The sequence below is a fragment of the Ipomoea triloba genome, chromosome 1 (genome assembly GCF_003576645.1).
Source record: "Ipomoea triloba cultivar NCNSP0323 chromosome 1, ASM357664v1".
Taxonomy (NCBI): domain Eukaryota; kingdom Viridiplantae; phylum Streptophyta; class Magnoliopsida; order Solanales; family Convolvulaceae; genus Ipomoea; species Ipomoea triloba.
Window position 1 is genome coordinate 8375448 of NC_044916.1, and position 16565 is coordinate 8392012.

General features: G+C 36.0%; 3 protein-coding genes across 4 annotated transcripts; 1 reads left to right on the forward strand and 2 right to left on the reverse strand.

The window, feature by feature from the left end:
- Nucleotides 1-3121: 3121 nt before the first annotated feature.
- On the reverse strand, nucleotides 3122-3445 carry LOC116023335 (LAG1 longevity assurance homolog 2-like). The gene has a single exon (XM_031264351.1). The coding sequence runs from the start codon at nucleotides 3443-3445 to the stop codon at nucleotides 3122-3124; it is 324 nt and encodes a 107-aa protein (XP_031120211.1).
- Nucleotides 3446-7832: 4387 nt separating this feature from the next.
- On the reverse strand, nucleotides 7833-10916 carry LOC116002089 (WEB family protein At1g12150-like). 2 transcript variants are annotated; one of them, XM_031242110.1, is made up of 4 exons: nucleotides 10779-10916; nucleotides 10270-10698; nucleotides 8754-9515; nucleotides 7833-8570 (listed from the first exon to the last, which is right to left on the reverse strand). In XM_031242110.1, exons 2-4 carry the CDS (start codon nucleotides 10657-10659, stop codon nucleotides 8058-8060), a joined length of 1665 nt encoding a protein of 554 aa, XP_031097970.1. In that variant the 5' UTR covers nucleotides 10660-10698; nucleotides 10779-10916; the 3' UTR covers nucleotides 7833-8057. The 2 variants fall into 2 exon arrangements, with proteins under 2 accessions (XP_031097970.1, XP_031097978.1); XM_031242118.1 differs by having other exon boundaries at nucleotides 10270-10695; nucleotides 10779-10838.
- A 1826-nt stretch (nucleotides 10917-12742) lies between these two features.
- On the forward strand, nucleotides 12743-16506 carry LOC115999551 (tRNA (guanine(9)-N1)-methyltransferase). The gene is made up of 3 exons (XM_031239396.1): nucleotides 12743-13295; nucleotides 13527-13886; nucleotides 15972-16506. Exons 1-3 carry the CDS (start codon nucleotides 12864-12866, stop codon nucleotides 16197-16199), a joined length of 1020 nt encoding a protein of 339 aa, XP_031095256.1. The 5' UTR covers nucleotides 12743-12863; the 3' UTR covers nucleotides 16200-16506.
- Nucleotides 16507-16565: the final 59 nt, after the last annotated feature.

The following is a 16565-nucleotide window of genomic DNA, read 5'->3' on the forward strand; positions in this document are numbered from 1 at the left end:
CCTCCTTATCTCTCCCCCCCCCCCCTAACTTTTTCTCTCTTTTCCTCTCCTCACCCCTTTCGGTGTTGATTTTCTCCCTTCATTCTCCAATCTCCACTACTAAACTCCATTTTCCTCCCCATTCCCATGGGTCATGGCATCCACCCCACCTCACAATCCTCACTTCCGACTCCAATCGCCCCTAGTCACGCCATACCATCGCCGCCATCCCCTTCTTCCCTTCGACTTCTCGCACCGCCAGTGTCCACACCACCCCGCCAATTTCTCTGCCCCCTCATGGGGTTAAGTGCATTTGGGAGTCCCTTTAGGCCACAATCCATAAATAAAAGGTCATTTTACATGGACAATGAATGAGTTTAGGGCTAAAGTGTGTGTAACGATGAGCATATTGTTATATCCAAGAGGTAAACATATGAGGTTATGTCCCTTGCTAATCCTACATGCTATTAAAGGAGACTTGAAGATTATTTTAACAAGTTTTTTTTATCTATTACCTTAAGATTCAAAGAACTAACCCAATTTAAACACAACTTTTGTAATAAAGTTGAGTAATGTAGTGGATGAATAAGGAAAAAAAGAGATTTATTATGAGGTGGTATATGTCTTGAGAAGCTTCCAAAAAAGAATTTAAGCAACGTAGGAAAGTTATAGGAATTGATGGTTGCCATCTTAAGGCAAAATATGGGGGACAATTACGGACAACCAGTGCAATGGATCCTAATGAAGGTATTTTTTTCCATTGTTTATGTAATTTTGGAATGAGAGAATAAGGATTCTTGGATTTTTTTTTTTTATTTTTACAATTGCTAAAACATGATTTGGGAATTACAAAAGTTGGACAACATTACCTTACTTTTGTATCTAACAAATAAAAAGGTCTTATTAATGCATTTCAAACTATTTTTTCTAAATGCCAACCATAGTTTTTTTGTGAGACGTACACTTGTGCATGTGCTAATATAAAGGTTGTTGGTTTCCCTAGAAAAGTAATCAAGTGAACAATTTTGAGTGCTACCATGGTAGTGAGAGTACTAAATGACTTTACTGCTGTTATGAGAAAAATGAAAACCATATATTTGGAAGAATTTGAGTGTCTATCAGATAAACACCTACTCGACTAAATGGTCTAGATCAGACTTCAATGATCATGATGTGTGATATATTAGTGAACAATATTTTAGAGTGTTTGAATGCAATGATATTGGATGCAAGGTAAAATGCTCTAATTAATTGTTTTGAGTGTTTGAGGTAGATTTGGATGAAAAGATTATTTGAGAAAATGGAGCAAGAAGTGAAAATAGCTAATTTTCTCCAATATTTTGAAGAAATTAGTTACCAATGAGAAAGGTGTTGAAGGATACATGCCTATGCAGTGTGATTTGATGTTGTTCGAAGTAAAAAAAAAATGTATATTATTGATGAAAAAGAAAAAGTTGATTTGGGAAAATGGACATGTTCATGCAGGTGGGATCTCATTGGAATCCCTTGCAAGCATGTTGTTATTGCTATACAAATGAAGAAAGAAAAACCCACTTATTGTTAAGGTTGTAGATAGGCGCACATGGGTGTTCTCCCATTGGGTGTACCTTGTACGTAGTAGCATTTGTTTGGACAGGTGTGGCAAATAGTAGCACTATAACCAATCAAAGTCGTACATCTGGAAAGATCTAACAGATTCGAAGCAATTATAAAAAAAAATGTTTGTAACATTTTTGTAAACAACTCAAACTTTAAAGTGCAAATAGCAGCACTATCAAGTGCAACTTTCAACAATATAGAGTGCAAGTAAGTAAAACTATATAGTCCATCTATTGCTAGATCCAAAAAGCTAAACCAGAAAATTAAATCCAAGGCTAAACCATAAAACTTAAACTCCTAAATGGTAAAAAGTGAAACCTTAAACCAAATAAATAAATAAATAACAAAAAAAAAAAAAACTAAACCATAAAGTTTAAAAGGTGAACCCTAAGTTCAATTAACTTTCACATTATGTGCAATTAATGATAGCGTTAGGTGCATTTAATATTGTTCCTCAGTATACTTTATAATATTGCTAGGTGCAATTTAAAGGCAAACAATAACTATTAAACTCTAAAGTGAACTTCTAAACCAAATTAAAATGGCTAAACCATAAACCAACCAACCAATTAAAAAAAAAACTAAACTAAACTAAACTATAGATTGTAAAAGGTAAAGAATTTCAATGCACTTATACATATCACGGGATGCACTTTATGGTGTTGCTAAGTGCACTTCATAGTGTTATTTCTTGCACTAAAAATTCAAGTTATTTACAAAAATACCGTAGCGCTTTTTCTCTCTCCCTGCTTTAAAGCTATTAGATCGAGTCAATTCCTTTTTTGGTCCTAGACTTATGGTGGCAAAGACAATTTTAGTCCTCCATAAAAAAATCAGACAATTTATGGACATAATTATTGTGACCGGGACAATTTTAGTCCTCCGTCTGTATTTGCCGTTAGATGGACGTTTGAGAGAGGGCAAATGTGTCATTTCACACGATATCTCCTCCTCTTCCACTTCGATTGGGCATCATCCTCGGCATCCCGACGGAATACAACTGGCTAAGGTCATGGACATGTTTGAAGACACAAAGGCACGCCAACGCCGACGACGAAGACGCCGCCGCCTCGGAAACCACCGCCTCCAAGAGCGAGGAGTCGCAGAAAGGGCAACAACCAGAAGTGCAAGCAGAGCAAAAAACGGGCGAACTGGTAACCCTAGACGCGGAAAAAGAATTGGAGTTGGAAACTTTGCTTAAAGCCTCGACTTACATTCTCGGCGCTAGCAGCATACTGTACAAATCGGTGTTGGAAGACGGCACAACCCTCGCCGTCCGGCGCATCGATGAGAGCGGCCTCGAACGATTCCCGGAATTCGAAACCCAGGTCTGGGTCATCGCTAAACTGGTACACCCGAATCTAGTAAGAATCTGGGGATTCTACTGGGACGCCGATGAGAAACTGGTAACCTACGACTTCATCCCCAATGGCAGTCTAGCCAATGCACGTTACAGTAAGTCTCGCCTTCCTTGCATTTTCTTTCCATTTATCCATTTTTACCTTTCTGCAAACTACTGCTATGTTTTTACAGACTTACATTTTTAAATTATGAAAGGCTGTAGCTCTTGATTTGGCCAGCCTCTGAAGTACTGCTTAGTATCATAAAACCATGGCTGATGATAGGTGACTTTTAGGGCACAATACTCAACAGTGGCATAATATGCAAGTTTCCACATAGATTCAGTGAATTTTCCAATTTTCCCTTTTTTAGCCTCATTCATGTTGTGGGTAGCTCCATATCCCAGCAACCAGATGGCAAGCCTACGAAAGGCGAATCTGTCGAGCAAAATCCTAGCGGCGAAGTAAACCGCGACGGCGAAATGCGAAGCGCTGGGGACGGCATTTTCAGACCAAAACGAATCCATGGGCGGATTCGAGCCTCTCAAACAGAAGAGGTATTGTGAAATGACACATTTGTCCCCTCTCAAACGGACATCTAACGGGAAATATAGACGGAGGACTAAAATTGTCCCTGTCACAATAATTATGTCCATAAATTTTCTAATTTTTTTATGGATGACTAAAATTGTCTTTGCCACCATAAGTCTAGGACCAAAAAAGGAATTGACTCTATTAGATCTTTCCAAATGAACGATTCTGATTGGTTCTTAGTTCTCTCCTAGGCGCGAGTTCTTATTTGATCTAATCATATATATATATATATATATATATATATATATATATATATATATATATATATATATGCTAATGTTCAAGTGCATCCACCCGTTCCCGTGAGACCATTCATAAAATGCATACAAGCTACTACACGGATGCACACAAGGTAGATTATTATATTGTGTGCATTCATGTAGTAGCTTGTGTGCATTTACAAATGGTCTCACAGGACTCATGGAAAGAGGTGGTCTCATTTGATTATATATATATATATATATATATATATATATATATATATATATATATATATATATATATATAGTTTATTTTGTCCATCGACAATAATACCAACTAAATTGTAGTAGTATTTGTGTAATATTAAAATAATTTCATTTATACATGATTATATCTAGTAAAATGAAATCAATTTCTAATAACGCCAATCCAACAAGGGTCCAAGCCCAAATTAAACTAGGCATTTGACTTTCGACCCTAAAACATGCTACTTGGAATATTCGAACCCTGATGTTATGGTTGGGAGGGTAGAGACGAAACTATTGGACTAACTGTTGTGATAATGATGCATGGGATGCTCCTTAGATGATGTAAGATTGGAATAGTGTATGCACCTCCGTGAAACTAGAGTTTGTCATGCCTCGATCAACCTCAATAAGGCAATTTATATCGTGGATCAGCGTCCACAATACACTGTGCATCCTGATTCAATATGCAGAATTTGACTTCATAATGTATATAATTCATGTTCATAATGCACAGAATTCATGTTCATAATACACAGAATTTATGTTCATAATACACATACGCATAAACACGATATAATGAACATATATATAGAATTTGACTTCATAAAGTATAGAATCCATGTTCATAATGCACAGAATTCATGTTCATAATACACATACACATAAACACGATATAATGAACATATATATAGAATTTGACTTCATAAAGTATAGAATCCATGTTCATAATACACACACATAATACACAGAATTCATATTCATAATGCACAGAATTCATGTTCATTATATCGCGTTTATGTGTGTGTATTATAAACATGAATTTTGTGCATTATGAACATGAATTTTATACTTATAGTGTTAAATTTTGTATATTAGATCAAGGTTTATAGTACATTGTGGATCCTGATCCACGATATAATGATTGCCTCAATAAATAAGAGGCCGAGATATAGACAATTGATGGACAATAAAGGACCATACACACAGAGGACTAGCAGAAATCATGTTATTGTCAAACTTTGGATTTGAAGGTGGTCAGCACTCCGCTCAGTCCGCTGTCACGTACCTTTGTGACTTGGGTCGGTCTCCTACAATAATTCAATGAATCTGTGTTTCATTAATGCCAGCATATTATTGTTCCATTACGACTTCTCTTTTTAAAGTCGATCACACCCCCATGTTTTCTTACATTATAAATTACTCAAATATTGATATTACATGATTATATAAAATGTTAATTGCCAACTATATGACGACATCCTATTACCATTCTAAATGGGTGGTTATAAGTTCGAACCCGATACTTAAAAATAATAATAAAATTTTAATTAAAATATAATAGTAAAAAATTACAAGATAAAAATACTAAAAAATACTCAATATAACATAAATAAAGAAAATAACATAACATTGAAAAAAGAAAAAATATATAAATATACAAAAATATTCATAAAATATATTATCTTACCCCAAAAATTTTATTATTCTAACACATAAAGTACATAATTCCAACTCATAAAATACATTATCTTACTTCAGAATATTCATTATTCTAACATGTGCGCAAAGCAAGAAATTTTTTTAACATTAAAATAACATCGTTTCGGACCGTGGTCCACACAATAATTTGTTGTAATAGAATCACTAGTACGCAAAATAAAAAAATTAATATCCTCCGACTGGAGAGTCACTACACGAAAATTTTACTTGTACCACGGTCCACAATACATGGTAGTCCAGGCATCAAAACAGATCGTTTCCTTTGAAAAGAAACGGCACTCGTTCCGCAAAAAGTAACTATGTGTATATAACATATTTAGTTTCATTTTATATACACTGCAGTTTCATTTCAACACAATTACATTTTCTTTTCAATATAACTACAGTTTAATTCGACATTATACACTCAAATATGTGAAACTGTTTTTCAGTTTCATTTTATATACACTATAGTTTCATTACAACACAACTACAGTATTATTTCGATATAACTACAGTTTCATTGGGCAATATACACTCAAATATATGTGAAATTGTTATTCAATTTCATTTTATATACACTATAGTTTCATTTCGATATAACTACAATTTCATTTAATAATATAAAAATAAATGTGAGGCAGTATCATTTGAGATAAACTTATTTCATTTACGAGGCTCCGTTAAGATGTGACAGAAGCCATTTCTTTTACTTAAAAAACGGTGCGTTTTTGGACCATAGTCCACAAATTAAAGCTTTGTGAACCGTGGCCCACGATATATCGACTGGTCACTACCATGTTGGATAATTATAGAGGTAAAAAATGGGCCAAATTCAGCCAGCCCAGCCCGTTATAGTAGTAGCCCAAACTGTTCATGGGTTATGTAAACCTGACCTCTTGGCCTATGTTAATGAGGTAGGCAAATTATACTGTGCACCACGGTACACATAGCAATGTGCACCACGTACCTAAACGACGTCGTTTTGAGCATTGTAAACTAATCGTCCGTTTTTTTTGAAAATCATGTTTCCCGTTTCGGCCGGTCTCTGTATTTATGTTAATATTCTGTGTATTCCAGGCAATCATTCTGTGTATTCTAGGCAACCGCTCTGTGTATTATAGGCAACCGTTATGTGTATTCATGTTAGTAACACATGTTGTGATGTGCTTGTGCATTCGAATGTTTAGGAGGATGAGTTCTGTGTATTTTGTGTAAATATTATGTGTATTCATGTTATTAACTCAAGTTGTGATGTGTTTGTGCATTCGAATGTTAGGAGGATGAGTTATGTCTATTATGGGCATCAATATTCTGTGTATTATGGGCAAACATTCTGTGTATTCTAGGCAAACCTTCTGTGTATTCTATATAATGATTATGTGTATTATAGATAATGAATTCCCTGGAGTCATTCGCGTCCACTAACATTTGTGTATTTTGTGTCAATATTCTGTGTATTCTGGGCAAACATTCTATGTATTCTAGGCAAACGTTCTGTGTATTATAGATAATGATTATGTGTATTATAGATAATGAATTCCCTGAGTCATTCGCGTCTGTGTCTACTAACACCGAAACGACGTCGTTTTACGTACGTGGTGCACATTGCTATGTGCACCGTGGTGCAGGGTATAACGATTGAATGAGGTAGGTTATCAAATTTCAAATTTATAAGTTAATTATCTACATGGAGTGAACACATTATGTATATTCACTTAATGTATGATGTATCTGTATAAAAAATTAAAGATACATAATATGTTAATTGTAATATGTACGCAATTTATTAGCTAAAGTTGCAAAATATGTGAACTGCATATACGTAATACGTTAATTGTAATATGTACATAATTTAATAATCAATTGCAAGCACATAATATATTAATTATAATAGGTACATAATTTTTTTGAATATTATTGACTCTGTTACAATGTAGTATTTGTTCATACATACTTTCTCCACCAACTGAAACACAAAGAGCCAACGTCCCCACTGGGCCAAGAGGTCAGGTTTACATAACAGAGTTGATGAATAGTGTCGCGCCATATAAATGAGGTGGCACTGTTCATCTACGCCAAATGTGAGAAGGGGCAGAAATTGACTATTTTTTCCTTTCTTCTTTTTATTATTCCAAATATATCATTTATTTGTTTTATATGTATTTTTTTTATTAATGAGTTTAAACAAGTAACTGTATCGCATTTGTGTCATGCCCACTCGAAACTAAATGTGTTCATTGTGTTAATCCATTTAGCTTGATTTCAAAAAAAATAAAAAATCCATTTAGCTTGGTTACGTTAACTATCATATTTGCCTTGTAAATCATGACATTTCAAAACCCCATTAATAGGAATTGCCATTTCTACTGCTACTAGGTTCAATTCGTAATTGAAAACAAAAAATTTGTATTTTGAATTTTTTTTTAGCAGTAACAAAGTGTCAACAAAAATTGTGAATAATGGGAAAAATAAAATACACACTGAAATAGATTTTCCGGGGTTCCCTTTCTTGATCTTCATGACTTCATGGCTACAAGAAGAAGATACCCCCATTTTTAAACCCATTTTCGGATCGAGTTTCATCACCATCACCCATTTCTGCAGCTTAATTTCTTCAATTAAAGCATCCAGGATGGCAGTTTGTCATGCTCATCCGCTTACCACTCTTACTCTCACTTAGTTTCTTTGTCGTCGGCTCCGTTTTCTTTTTCAAAGATTCATATTCGTCCTTTGACAATTTGATCTTTCCATTTAGCTTTGAAATTGCAGGAGGATCAGCAACTTCTCCAGTAGCCGTTCTTGATGAATCTGCAGTCACCAGCAGCCTGCAGGTTGTTCTTGCCTCTTTCAGCATACTTTCCAGTTTCTCCTCTGCCTCTTTGGCGGCAACCCTTGCGATTTCTGCTTCTTTCCTGAATGATTCAGCGTAAATCTTCATTTCTTCTGCTTCCTTAATAGCTAGTTCTGCCTCTGATGTTAGTTGCAGGATTTTTGAGGCTATATAATCAGAATCGTCGTCGTCTTTCGTGTCTTCTTTAATGCTTGCTCTGAGCTCCTCCTTGCTGGGATTATTATTGTTTTTCGACTTATCTGGGTTGTTCTCCAGTTCTTGCTGAAGTGAATCCACCTGGTGTAAATGAGTAGTGTATGTGAGCATAAATATAATATGTGCAGTCTATCTATCAGCTTAGACTTTTAGTTGAGATGGAACACATGCTTTAATTGCTTTAATTTAGTTTTAGACTTTGTCTGACTTTGTTAGAATTAGTCTCGCTCTCTTCTTTCCTCGTAATAAATCATTCACTTATACCTGGCTCCTAAGTGAGTTTTCCAGGGCGACTACTTCTTGCATGGCTTTCTTGGCGGTTTCAAGTTCAGAAGCTGCGGTTTTCCAGGCATTCAAGTCTGCGGATTTGGCGTTCTTTAGTTTCTCCCTCAAGACTTCAATCTCCTTGTTTGTTTCGTCCAGTTTTAGCTCGAGATGTTGCGTGAGATCCGGGTGGAATTCTTCGTTTATAGCCTGCATCTTTGCCTCTGCGTCTTCCTTGGCCTTCTGGAGAGATTTGAGGGATTCCTGTTTGGCGGCGATGGCCTTTTCGTGCTCTTCTTCTTGGGATTGGAGAGACGTGAGCTTAGCTAAGGCCTCGCGCAAGGTGGCTACCTCTTTGGAGAGCTCGATGACTCTCTCGCGGTTAACCACGGCGGAATTCTGCGCGCGCGAGGCCTTCTGGATGGCCGTGGTTTTGGCTTCCATGGCGGCGTCGAAGTCGTGGCGGAGCTGCGCGATCTGTTGCTTTACGGAGTTGAGTTCTGCGGCGGAAGGGATGTTGTTGTTGTTGTTGTTAATGTGAAGCGGGTCTGTTTCGCGGGGCTGCGGGGCGTCGGTGCGGGTAGGGGGGTCGGAGGGGTTGATGGCTCCGATCTTGGCGGAGAGTTGTTGGAGGGTTCTCCTTGCCTCCTCGAGGTCACGTAGGGCTTCGGCTTTTGTGGCTTCCGAGTTTCTGAGTTGGATCTTGTAGGCGTCTAGTTGGTTCAGGGCCATGTGGAGCTGGCTTTCCTTCTCCAACACTCTCTGCACAATACACCGTCAAGCATTTTCATGTGCACCACATATTAACATTTAGTGCATCAGAGGCCAGCATTTGGTGGTGTAGCACAGGCTAATACATTTGGAATAGAAAATTATAAATATACCACTTCATTTTCTACATTTTTATTTACTTTTAACCGTTTGATATGAGTTTATTCAATGGTTCAGATCTGTCCGCACCTCTGCATTTACACATACATGAGAACCATCCTCTCTATTATAAGTCCATGAGAATCAATCTGGTGCATTAAAAAATTAAATTCGCCTGTGCATATCAGTCATGTGCTGTGTGCATGTCCTATGTTGTACACAACACATACTTAATATGCACACTCAAATTTTGGATTCTCAATTGATCTCATCCAGAAATCTGTTTTTTTAATACACTAAATTAGTTCCCACATACTCATGGAAGAGTGATTCTCATAGGAATATCACCATATATATATATATATATTTATATATATGTGCGCATCAATTGAGAACCACTGTTCTCGAAGATGAGAACATGCGAATTGCACAATGAGGTATTACAAGATACATCATTAAAAACACAAAAATAGTTACATAAATACAATTTTTAAGATACATAATCACTTATACGCAAATACACAATCAGACATTATAAATTGCACAAGTGGAACCATAAATCTGTTTTTAATGCATTAGATTAGTTTTCATAGACTCATGTGAATGTGGTTGGTTGTTAACTTGTTATGCATGCATGCATGGATACCTCTTCAGGAGATTTATTAGTCTTTTTAACGGCGAAGGCTGCCGGCGATCTGGGAGAGGCACCAGTTTCTCCAAACAAACTCATAGCTGCTTTCACGGATTGAAAGGGAGCCCTGGTGTCTATCTCCCCCACCTCCGCCGATTTCGGAGACCCTCTCGCCTTCGGACTTTCAAAATAATGTCTAGGTGAAGCGCTCGTCCTCGGCGAGGAATCGGCACCTATCCTCGGCGAACCGCCGGCAGCTACCCTCGGCGAACCGCCGGCGGCTACCCTCGGCGAACCGCCGGCGGCTACCCTCGGCGAACCGCCGGCTATCCTCGGAGAACCGCCGGCGGCCGCGGTCTCTACATTCTGCTTCTGCTGGCTCGTGTTTACGCTGATTCCATACATTTTTGGATTCACAGCTCACCTTCTTCACTGCCTGCCCTGCTGCATATTCTTAACACATATATATCTATGGATTTTCTAATATAATGGACAAATCACATATATAAATGAACAAAGAAAACCTGATTAATTATATTAATTCAACGGAGGCCTTCAGTTATGTCTCAAACGGAATGTTTGATTCTTTAATAATGAAGAGTGAGAACTGTTAATCGGCCATGTATGAACAGCCATGAAACGATGAGAGCAAGAGGTTTCTGCGATTTTTTTTTGATAAATTTTCCTTCAAAACCAATTTCTTTCTTGACCAAATATTTGTGCTTCAAATTGTCTTCTTCTCTATTAAATGGTGGAGCAATATTTGGCGAATTCTGCGCAAACAAAAATGTGGTACTTTCGTATCTGATCTAAACGAGAATGTTATGCCGCTAATGCATTTGAGATTTAAACCAAACAAATGTATGCCTAGTGTTAATTTTCCCCTTCAAAGGATTGCATCTTTTAATTTGTACGTTCTATATGTATGGCTTATGCTTTTAAATCTCTATTTTAATCTATTGGTTAAAACCAGCTAATTCTAATATTAAGATAAATCTTCAATTTCTCCTATTAATTCATGCTTTGACTCAATTTGCGAATATAACGGTCCACTTGGTAGCTCGAGAAGTTGTATTCATAGCTGATTGTGGGGCTTGGATCCTCTCGCCCCCATCTTCTTTTTTTATTTTTTATTTTTTTATTTTTTATTTTATGTAATCGTTGCAGATATTGATTCTTAAGTTAATGAATTCGTTTGGTTAAAAAAAAAGGAAAAGATGTCGCTCCAATAAAAGAAAGTTGGTAAATTTGGGAAAGATTATTGGTCACCCATTAACAAAAAAGGTACATTTTATATGAACTATTATTGATAATTAATTTCGTATGAACTATTATTGATTAACAAAAAGGTACATTTTATGTTTGCTTGTAAATTTAATATTGATTATGAATAAATTGTTTAATTGCTACTTAGTGAAATTATAATATTTATAATGATAAATATTATACTTTTGATGAAAAATACAATTCTAAATCAAAATGTAATATTAAGAGTTGAATGGTAAATTATTATGCGGACAATGATCCAAACAGTGTTGTGCGGAACTGTGAAACATAAAAAAAAGTACATTATTTGTGTAGTGAATATACAATTGTACATTATACAAAATAATGTACTTTCTCTGGATACAAGGTATATTTTTAATATACTAAAAATACATTATTTATATACTAAACGTACATTATTTGATAATCTGCAAAATAATGTACTTTCAGTACTCAAATATTGTACTTTCAAATAATGTTCTTTATGTACGCAAATAATGTACTTTTTATTTATGGTCTACACAATAATGATTGGAGTTGAAAAGTTACGTATGATGAAAATTGTACGGAGTAATACTTATATGAGTACTCACAAAAAAATTGATATGCTTCACCCACGATCTCATAGGAGAATTCGCCATAAAAATTTTCTTATCCAAAATAAAAAAATCTGACTATTTTGCATATTTCAGGTTGTTATGCCATGAACCCAAGTCCACATGAACCCGCGTCCACATTGAAAGGTGGACTTGGGTCCAAAACGACGTCGCTTTACTTCAAAATGACGCCGTCTGAATTAAAAAAAAAAAAATTACTTCCTTCATTGTCGTTAACTTGCTGTTTGTCTTCAAAATTCGTTCATCTATATTAACAATTTTAGAACTATAGATTCACAGTTTTAGAACTTTATATTCACAATTTACATCTCAATACACAAAATTACAGAACTCAATATTCACAATTGCAGAATTTTATATTCATAATTTTTAAACTCTATATTCACAATTTCATAACTCTATATCCACAAGTAAAAAATTATATATTCAACAATATACCACAATTTTTGAACGCTATATTCACAAAAAAAAAAATATTATTGGATAAAAAAACGGTGCCACTGACGCGCGTTTTGACCCGGTTCGGCATAATTTGCCGTATTTCAATAAATATTTTTTTAGGGGCCTCATGAAGAATCTCATAATTACTACTGGATGATAGCCCACTATCAACAATGGAGGGTTAGCCCACACAACCCAAGAATTCCGCCCTCACCGTCGTGGAAGCCGCGAAGCGTACATTTCCCCCTCCCCCCCTTCGCCTCTTCGCATTGCCTTCTCGTGGCGATGGAGACGGAGAGCGACTCCGATGATAACAAGTCTCTGCCACCAGCCACCACTGAGTCTCCACCACAGTCTGCGCCTGACCAGCAACCGCCCCTATCAAAGAGAGCACAGAAGAAGCTGCTGAAGCAGCAGCGGTTCGAGGCCAAGAAGGCGGAGAAGAAGGCACAATTGAAGGAGCACAAGCAGAGGGAGGCTGAGCGGAAGCGGAGGGAATGGGCGGAGAGGCTAGCGGGGCTGAGCGAAGAGGAGAAGCTGAAGCTGATTGAGGAGCGGAAGAGCGTGAGGAGAGAGAGGATGGAGAAGAGGTCCGAAGAGAAAGGGAAGAAGATAGAGAGGCTGACTAGAGCAAAAGAAAGCGGTCAGAATTTCGTTATCGATCTCGAGTTCTCTGATCTTATGACCTCCAATGAACTCCAAAGCCTCGTCCAACAGGTCACTTCCTCAAATTATCACGAATTTCTTCAGTATATTGTGTTGTTTTACTGGTATTCTTGAGTATATTGTGTACCTAAGTATATTATATTTGTTCAGAAGGAATGTAATATATATATATATATATATCATGATCACTTGTTGTCTTGTTGACATTTTGTTAACACTTAACACTAAAATGCTTGCTCTTAGTAAAATAAACAAAGTTCACACTTCTGATTTCAAATGTAGATTATGTACTGTTATGCCATGAATGGAAGATGTGAGACTCCTGCACACCTTTGGTTGGCAGGCTATCAAGGTGAAATGCAAAACCTATTGGAAAAAACACCAGGGTATGATAAGTGGTTAATTGAGAAGGAAAGCCGTCCATATATTGAGGCATTCCAAGATCAGAAGGAAAATCTTGTATATCTCACTGCCGACTCTGAGAACGTTCTAGATGAACTTGATCCAAAGAAGGTCTATATAATTGGTGGGTTGGTGGATCGGAATCGGTGGAAAGGCATAACCATGAATAAAGCAAAAGAGCAAGGGATTCAAACAGCAAAGCTCCCTATTGGAAACTACTTAAAGATGTCGAGTTCTCAGGTAGTTTTTCGTTTATGGCTGATTATGCATCATCTATCCCTCTGCTCACTTGATAAATTATTTCTGCATTCTGCATATTGTAATAGAATTAACTCTCAAGTCATGAATATTGATAATTTATTGCAATTCACTACCTGCTAATTTCAATTTAATTTGAGAACCTGTTTTATATTATGAGGAGGGAATGCCTACGTTAGAAATATTCCTTGTAATATTTAATACTTCTTGCACTACATTCTTCTGTTTGACACCACTTATTTGAGCCCCTAATTATGTTAGTGGAATATTAAGAGCAAATGAAAATATTTGTATTGTTTTGATTATGAAATTACCATGCCACTAAAGAGGGAGGAAACATGCCTTTCCTAGATAGAGCTGGTCAGTTTGACCTTGTTACTTGTGCTACATAGAATGGGAGGTGCTTAGTTCTAACAACTATTCTTAGTATTATAGTTCCATAATACCATTATTGTAAGTAATAAAGATTAAACTTATTAAGTAGGTAAATCGTGCTAGTAGAAAAAGAAAAATATACAATGTTGTTCAACCAAAAGAATTGCCCATAATGAGTTTGAAATAGTAGATATAAGAGATCCATGGATAGGGTTACATCTGTTGTGTTTAGATGTAGCATTTGTGTTAGTATGGTCAAAGGCTATGTAATTAACAGTCACCTATCAAATTTTAGTACTATTAACAACACATTTGGTTCATGAAATAGGTTATAAATCGAATAGTATTCCTGGGAATAAACCTATTCTATTGTTTGGTTTAGCTTTATATTCATATTTCATAGGAGGAATAGTCATTCTAAGGAATAAGGAGGGTATTATATTAGCTATTCCTGAGTTTTCAATAATAGCAGTTTTATTGTAATATTGAAAATGCCCTTTCTTGAGTGCGTGCGCGGACACACTCACACACAAATATATGTGTGTGTATTTATTTAAATAAATAAATAAACATATGCAAACAGTCAAAAGCATAATATATGTGTGTGTATTTAGTTATTTATACATTTGACTTGCACAAAAATGGTTTTTTTGTGGGTCCCACAGGGGAGAAAAAAACCTTGTGTTGGGTGCGTGAGTGCACATGCGTTAATAGTCTTTCTTTTTCCCCCTTTTTTCTTTCCCTCTTTTTCTCTCCCTCTTTCCTTCCTATGTGGCAAAAAACCTTGGGCTGTTGAGGCTGCTCTAAGGAAGGATACCTTGTCCTTCCTGGTTTATGAGCAAACAGACAGACTGGTCAAAAGCATAATTAGGTCTATTTTGGGACAGCGGTTCTTGTTGTCACTTAAATTGGCGTATATTTTTTCATTTGTATGTATATTGGAGGTTTTAAATTCGTAATGATTATCTGTACATGCATATATATATATATATATACAGTTTCCTTCCTGTGAATCAAGTGCTACATTTACAGTTGTTAATATTGCTTATTCTTGTTGTTCACTTGTCGGACTCTGATTCTTTTCCTTTTAGAAATAAACTATGTTATCTGTTCTAGTTCACAAAAAAAATAACTAGTGACGTGGACTTGTCAAAGCATTGATTAGGTGGATTGTTAGCCTGCAGCTCATATTGTCACTTATAATGCATGTATACGTGTTGTTTCTACCAGTATTCATAACAGATGTTCTATGTTTAGTAGTGGCGCGCTATTTTTGTATTGCTATAGATACATAAATCTAGTTTCCTTTTAATGAATCAATCAATAGATTTATAACTATCAAATTCACTGCATATGATTGTGCAATTGTCTGAGTTATAACTGTTATATAGAATGAAAAGTTTTGAGATAATGGAATAAATGAAATGTTAATCATGTCTGTTAGTAGTTGAATATGTTACCCATGTTTTTCTGTCACTAAGATCATATTAACAGAAATATGCAATTTTTGCATTCATTTGTTTAGGAAAGCAGTAAACCCAAATCTGATATGTCCGTCATATGTGACCATTTAGCTGCTGCTTAAGAGTGTTATACACTCTGTTAAGAGCATTCCAGTTTTCAAAATGATTTCATATTTCGCTCTGCACATTCCTTCCTAACCAAGCACAATACATTTGGGTGTGCATACAGGTCCTCACTGTCAATCAAGTAGTAGAGATACTTTTAAAGTTCTTGGAATTGAGAGATTGGAAGGCTTCATTTTTTGAAGTCATCCCTCAAAGGAAAAGATGTGAGGCAGACTCTGAAGATGTTCACGATGAACCAGAAGCGGAAGACAACGCACAGGAACAGGGTGATGATCACCAAGACATGAAAAGGCAGTGCATTGAAGGAAAACAGCTAAGTAATCCAGTCTAGAAGATTGGTCTTTTGTAGTGAATATGGATGAGAGATTTTTTGCAGGTTTCTTCCTTTCTGTAGCTTGAAAGTTTTTGGGAAATTGCAGAATACCATACTGTGTTTTGTTGAGTTGTATTTTTGATAGTTAAGAAGAAGCTGTTAGGTTTCTGAATTTTGACTAGAAAGCAGGAAACAATTACTTGATAAAATTCAAAATCTACAATTAGAAACATCAATCTTCAGAGTTGGGGCAATGCAGCCTTTCTTTGGAGTTTGGAGTAAAGCAGCAGACCAAACATTCTAAATTAAAATCCTAATCATTACATCACAAAGCCTAGCAGAGATGAGTTCAATTTCAATTTGTTTTTAGAAAAAAAAAATTAA

Bases quoted from the DNA above. Each gene is read 5' to 3' on its own strand.
- LOC116023335 (XM_031264351.1), bottom strand. From the start codon at position 3,445: ATGGATTCGTTTTGGTCTGAAAATGCCGTCCCCAGCGCTTCGCATTTC.
- LOC116002089 (XM_031242110.1), bottom strand. From the start codon at position 10,659: ATGTATGGAATCAGCGTAAACACGAGCCAGCAGAAGCAGAATGTAGAG. The intron at 9,516-10,269 runs GTATCCATGCAT...TGTATTGTGCAG, and splicing joins CTAATAAATCTCCTGAAGAG to AGAGTGTTGGAGAAGGAAAG. The intron at 8,571-8,753 runs GTATAAGTGAAT...CATTTACACCAG, and splicing joins AAAACTCACTTAGGAGCCAG to GTGGATTCACTTCAGCAAGA.
- LOC115999551 (XM_031239396.1), top strand. From the start codon at position 12,864: ATGGAGACGGAGAGCGACTCCGATGATAACAAGTCTCTGCCACCAGCC. The intron at 13,296-13,526 runs GTCACTTCCTCA...TTTCAAATGTAG, and splicing joins TCCAAAGCCTCGTCCAACAG to ATTATGTACTGTTATGCCAT. The intron at 13,887-15,971 runs GTAGTTTTTCGT...GTGTGCATACAG, and splicing joins TAAAGATGTCGAGTTCTCAG to GTCCTCACTGTCAATCAAGT.